Here is a 6,327-nt window from a genome sequence, read left to right on the forward strand (position 1 = left end):
CCTTCACTACCATACCCTGGATTTTTTGGCTTCCAGAAGCTGTCTTCACGTAGTGTATTCAAGAACCACTCCAGACCAGATGCATTCATTGGCAGCACCAGAAGTTGGGTGTCAGGATCTTGAATGTTGGCAGTCTCAGGGTACAAAATGCGCATGGTGGTTTTGTTCCCCACATCCATCTCAAAACCCTGGACAGGGCCCTGGCTCATCCTTGGAAAGAAGGGCAAGGTGGTCATTTGGTGGAGAAGGAGGATTTGGCCTGTCCATCCTGGTCTCTACCTCCTACCCTGCACCTACCTGAGGACCATGTCATGTTGGTTAATCCTGATGCCATAGCCAGAGCCCCGTAGGAACCATGAATTCCCCACCACGGCACAAGTCTGGCAACGAGACACTTTGGTCTGCTGCTGCCACTGCTTCCTATTCTTAAACTCCATCTCTGACTTACCCTGAAGTCCCTAGGAACATAGGAGGGAGGAATGTAAGGCTTTCATCCAGGCTCCAGCTATCTGTGGGAGAAGGTTAGAGCCTGGGGCCATGAATGAGGAGAAACACAGCAGCTGGGGTTGGGGATAGCAACTAGACAGAAGCCAAAATTGGGCACTGACCATCCACTGTATCAGAGCATCAGAGGACATGGGCACTTGTGACCTCTGCAGGGGCTTAATGACCCGTTTGAAGCGTTTGTCAAACCAATTGGAGTGGCCAGGTATGCGGAGACAGGTGGAACACTCCAGGGCCCCAGGAGGGCAACCACACCTTCTGGAAGAAATCCTGGGGCAGTGGCACATCCCTGGGAGTGTTTTGGCCATCTTACGGAGATTCTTCTGGCTGACCTCCTGATCCAGGAAGGAGGTTATCAGCCACAACGAAAGCAGGCAGGCAGCCACTAGGCCGAGCTTTGGGTATTGAACCCTCATCTCTGGCCCTGACAGTGGTGTCCCTGGCAGACAGTAGATTGACTCTGACACTGGCCGCTGGGGAAGATGAGAGGTTGGGGTCACAGACATCTTCGGTATCCCCCATCCTGATTGCTTCCATCCCTCCTCAACCATGCCCCGCACCCACACACACACCTCACCTCCTCCCAACATCTCCCCACTTACCTCTCTATCCACCTACTAATCACTAAAAGGAACTGCCAAGGCCTGAGCTGGAGGCTGAAGGAAGGGGATACGTTACAATTGGTGTGTTCTGTGGCCTCTGGGAGGAAGTTGATGCCTAATGGGGTCTTTCGTGCCAGCCCAGTTATATCAGGGACCTCATCACAGAGGCCACATTGTGACCTCCGTGTAGGTTTATGGGCAAGGCCCCCTCCTTCACTTTGGCATTCAGCCCAGTGCTCAGCTAACAAGGAAGGCTTGGAAGTCAAGTATTGAAGGTGACAGGCGAGAAAGAAGGGGATATGGTGCCAAGGCTGGTGTGGATGAGCAGGTGGCAGAGAAGGAAAAAGGGGAAGGCAGCAACCTCCTGGGCTTGGGGGAATTTATGATGTTGATGAAAATGAGTATTTGTTGTATTCAATCCTTAACACCTCTCGGTTAACTTTCTTTCTTTTTGAGAATTGTTACCAACATAAATAACCCCTCAGGCAGGAGATTCCCTCTCTGAGGAAACTTACCCAAGGGAAAAACCTAAAGATGTTAACACTTGGACATTTCCCCAATAAGAGAAGTGACAACTTCCATCAAGTTGATTCTAACTCATCGACCCTGTAAAGTAGAGCACCTTATAGGGTTTCCAAGGCTATAATCTTTATGGAACCAGGCTACCACATCATTTTCCCATAGAGTGACTAGTGGGTTTGAACTACTGACTTTAGTTGGAAGCCAAGTGTTTTAACCTCTGTGCCAGTGGAGCTCCTTTATAAATATACCAAACAAACCAAACTCACTGCCATTGAGCAGGTTTTGACTCATAGTGACCCCTCCTTGGGCTTCCAAGGCGGTACCTCTACAGAAATAGATTGCCCAGTCTTCATTCTGAGGAGTGGCTGGTGGGTTTGAACTGCCAGCCTTCTGGTTAGCAGTCAAACGCCTTAGGCACTATGCTACCAGAGCTTCAATAGGAAATGAAAAATAATTACCGAGCAAAGTCAAGAAAAGATTTCTTGGAAACCTTCCTTGGAAGGAAGCTTTCTTTGTTGGTTACCAGGGGTTGAAGGGGAGGGAAGGAACACTGCAAAAAAAAAAAAAAGCAACCCATGTCACTTTAGTTTTGTGTATTTCACTGTATACAAATTATATTTCAATAAAATATATTTTTTTAAAAAAAGTTACCGGGAGCCAAATCTGGGGCAGGAGAAGTTACTGGGGGGGGGGGGCAGGGGGGAGAAGTGGTAACTTCCATTTCCTTCCTCTTGGAATGCTCCTTCTGGGAACCTGTTTGCCATATTGTGAGGAAACCCAAGCATCCACATGGAGAGGCCCATATGGAGGAGAATCCAGGTCCCCAGCCAGTAGTCCCTATTGAACCGGTCCACCCCCATCCCCAGGTGATAGCAGAATCAACTTGCCAGCTGTGAGTGAGCCATCTTGAAAGTGACCATCCCATGTGGAATAGAGAGGAGTTGTCCCCACTGAGCTCTGTGCAAATTGTAAAGTCACAAACTTAAGTTGCTAAGTTTTAGAGTAGTTTATCGAACAGTAGAAGGTAATTGAAATAGTGTCTCACCCTTAAAAGGAAAGCAAAAGATTGCAAGACAGTTGAGAAATGTTTCTAACAAGAGACCAAAATACACAAAGAAAAGGAACTCAGAAGAAGTAGAGACAACACAGGGAGCAGAGCATCTCAAAAATTACATCGCCAGGATAAGAGAAGACTGGATTCATGAAATGGGAACAGGAGTCCGTTCAAAGAAGGAACATTCAGATAACAAGAAAGTTCTTAACTGAAGGTATGCTTGTGCTGATGCATGTGAGGGTTATTTGCAGTTTTTCTGTTGCTGGAAACAGTGCTGATAAGAACATGGTTATGCGTGTTTCTTATACATGTAGAAGTTACTCGGTGTATACCTGAGGATGTAATTTCTGGGTCAGAGTTTGTGAATGTTCACTTTTGTCACATTTTTTGCTGTTGGTGTTTGCACCGATGGAGAAGAGATCGGCGGTTCCACATCTTCTCCATGACTTGGTAGAGTTAGACTTTTAACTACTTGCCTACTGAAAATTAAGATGAAAAGTGGTATCTTATTTGTGGTCTTGATGTGAATTTCCCTGATCACCAATAATATTGGCAGTCAGATGTTTATTGGTGATACGTAGTTTGGGAGCTCTGGTGGTGTAGTGCCTAAGGCATTTGACTGCTGACCAGAAAGCTGGATGTTCAAACCCACTAGCCACTCCTTGGAAGGAAGACTGGGCAATCTACTTCCATAGTGATACCACCTCGGAAACCCAAAGAGGAGTCGCTATGAGTCGGATCTGATACATAGTTTATTCCTCTGTAAAGGTTTGTATTTCGCCCATTTTTCTAATGGGTTGTTTTCACTCTTCTTGCTTCAGAATTCTTTATATAGTATTAATGCTAACTTTTACCAGTGTGGGGTATTTATAGCAATGATCTTCTCTGAGTTTTAAACTGTTTTTTTTAAACTTTCTTAAAGGTGTCTGGATGAACAAAGGCCTTCGATTTAATATAGTCTAATTTTATTTTGTAATCAATGCTTTTTGTGCCCTGTTTAAGCAATCTTTTCCTACCCCAAGGTCTAAAAGACGTTGGCCTATATTTTCTGTTAGAGTTTCCTAGTTTTGTTTTTGACATTTAATCCATCTGGGGTTGATTTTTTTTAATATATGTGGTAGGAATCCAATTTCATCTTTTCCATACAGGGATACAATTTCATCTTTTCCATAGAGATAATCATTTTTGCCAGTGTCATGGGTTGAACAATTCCTACCTTATTCACAAAAGTCATATACAGCATATACAGCTTTTAAAATTCCTATTGATATATAGCACAGGTGTACAGTGAGAAAATTTACAAAGGTATACACCTGAGTAATCACCACCCAATGAAGATATAGAACATTACCAGCACTCCAAAAGCCTCTTTCATAACCCCCCTACTTATTTCCACCCAAAAAACTTACCTGACATCACTTTAGTTTCGTTTTGCCTGGTTTTGAGCTGCATATTAACGGAATTATCCAGTATGTCATCTTTTGTGTCTGACTAAAGAAAGTGAGGACGGGGGCTTCAGGGCCAATGTCTCAAAAAACTAATGAAACTGATAAATCTGATGTGTTTGATCATATTGAGAGATTTGTAGATCTGTCAGCATTTGAGAAGGAATTAGTGATAGGTACATAGAAAGCTAGGCAATTTTTTAAAAGTCAGTTGTGAACTTTATCACCAAAATGGTGATTCAGTGATTTTGGGGGGCTAGGAAGGGGAAGAATTGGGAAGATGAATGGTGTAAATCTCGCACAGTAGGAACCAATAAGTAATATCTAAAACTGAAGGGGAAAAAAAAAAGTTTTTAAAGCAGTTTATCCAAGTTAACTTCCCAGCCTCCTCAGTGCTTAAAGATCATGTGATCAAAGTGGCCAGAATGGAGGCTTTGTTGAACTTAACATGGACCTCCCCTCCCCTAAGGAGCTCTGGTAGCATAGTGGCTAAAGCACTTGACTGCTAACCAGAAGGCTGGCGGTTCAAACCCACCAGCCACTCCTCGGAAGGAAGGTTGGGCAATCCTACTTCCGTAGTGATACTGCCTCGGAAACCCAAGGAGGGGTCGCTATGAGTCTGGGCCGACTCGACGGCACATAACAACAACAACAACAACCCCTCCCCTAGGCTGACCTGTCTACTGTCATTCTGAAGCACCTTCCCCTGTTTGTCAGGGAGCTCTTGTGGCGTAGTGCCTAAGGCATTTGCCTGCTAACCAGAAGGTTGGTGGTTTAAACCCACCAGCTGCTCCGTGGAAGGAAGATGTGGCAATATACTTCTGTAAAGATTTATCGCCTTGGAAACCCAGTGGGGGTAGCTATGAGTCGGAATCCATTTGACAGCAGTGAGTGGTTTGAGTTTCCCCGTTTGTCAGCAGCAATCTCCTATTTCCCCTCCCCCAAGTTCCCGATAAGGTACCATTCTCAGAGGTAACTAGCTAGCTACGAGGTGGCAGCAGTTTGTCGTTACTGAAAAAGCACTTTGTCCTATTCTGGATTTGGACTTTCCTTACCTGCCCATCATGGTGTGGGCAGCACCATGTTCCGTGGTCATAGATGCCTGCTCCTCTGTCACGGTGTGCCACTCAGTGAGAGAGACAAGGCACTGAGCTGTTGCCCCTGGGACTCACTGACCTTGTCACATACTGCCCTTACCCAGAAGTGGGCAGCTCATGGTGCTGCAGGATAGATAACTGTGAAGACTGAGTTTTGATTCCAGTTCTAGCAAAGTCTATGAATGGTGTAAATCTTGCACAGTAGGAACCAATAAATAATATCTAAAATTTAAGGGGGAAAAAAAAGTTTTGTTTTTTTTTAAAGATAACCTGAACCTTGTTGAGACCTGAAATCAAATGAAAAGATAACCTGAACCTTGAAAATATTATGTTGAGTGAAATAAGTCAGTCACAAAAGGACAAATATTTTATGTTCCCACTTATATGAAAAATCTCATGATTTTACAAAGTCTAGAGACCACGGTTGATAACTGTTTCTAGGACAGGAGGGAAGGGGAAAGGGAAAGCCATTGCTTAGGGGCACTGAGTTTCTGTGAAGGGTGATGAAAAGAATTGGAGATGGGTAGAGGTCATGGTTACACAACATGCTGAACGTAATTAATGTCACTGAACTGGACATGTAGAAAATGCTGAAATGGCCAATGTAAGAGTTGAGGCTGTGTGTCAACTTAGCTGGGCCATGATGCTAAGTGATTTAGAAGTTGTGAGGTAGTCATCTCCATAATGAGACCCATATAATGTAATCACCTCCATATGAGATGTGCTATGAGCAGCCGGTCAGTTGAAAAGGAGTTTCCTCAGGGGTGTGGCCTGCTTCCCAAAAATATATGGGCATCCTGGGGAAGTTCTCTGGCTTGCTGGATCTGGATCCCGCACCTGGCTCATCATCATCTCTGGTTTCTGGACTTGAACCAATGGCCTGCTGTATCGCCAACAATCTGCCATTTTTCCTGCAGATCTGGAAATTGTCAGCCTCCGAAGTCAGCAGCCCACTGTATTGCCTGCCAATCTTCGGTTTGTCAGTCCCTACAGCTGTGTGAGTCAGAAGACGCCTCCAGCTTTATGTATGACCCACAGACTTGGGACTTGCCAGCCTCTATAACTGTATGAGCCATTTGCCTGAGATAAATCTCTCTCTCTCT

The 6,327-nt window shown here is 44.8% G+C and overlaps 1 protein-coding gene across 1 annotated transcript in view; it reads right to left on the reverse strand.

Annotated features, from left to right (window-relative positions):
- Positions 1–6,327, reverse strand: part of CUNH20orf173 (chromosome unknown C20orf173 homolog) — an 11,625-nt gene that overhangs the window by 1,059 nt on the left and 4,239 nt on the right. Inside the window, 2 exon segments of the mRNA XM_042783603.1 lie at positions 99–210; positions 298–458. Coding sequence (XP_042639537.1) covers positions 99–210; positions 298–458 — 273 coding nt within the window.

This window comes from Orycteropus afer, unplaced genomic scaffold (assembly GCF_000298275.1).
Source record: "Orycteropus afer afer isolate SDZICR_OR568_19922 unplaced genomic scaffold, OryAfe1.0 scaffold00020, whole genome shotgun sequence".
In the NCBI taxonomy this organism is placed as follows: domain Eukaryota; kingdom Metazoa; phylum Chordata; class Mammalia; order Tubulidentata; family Orycteropodidae; genus Orycteropus; species Orycteropus afer.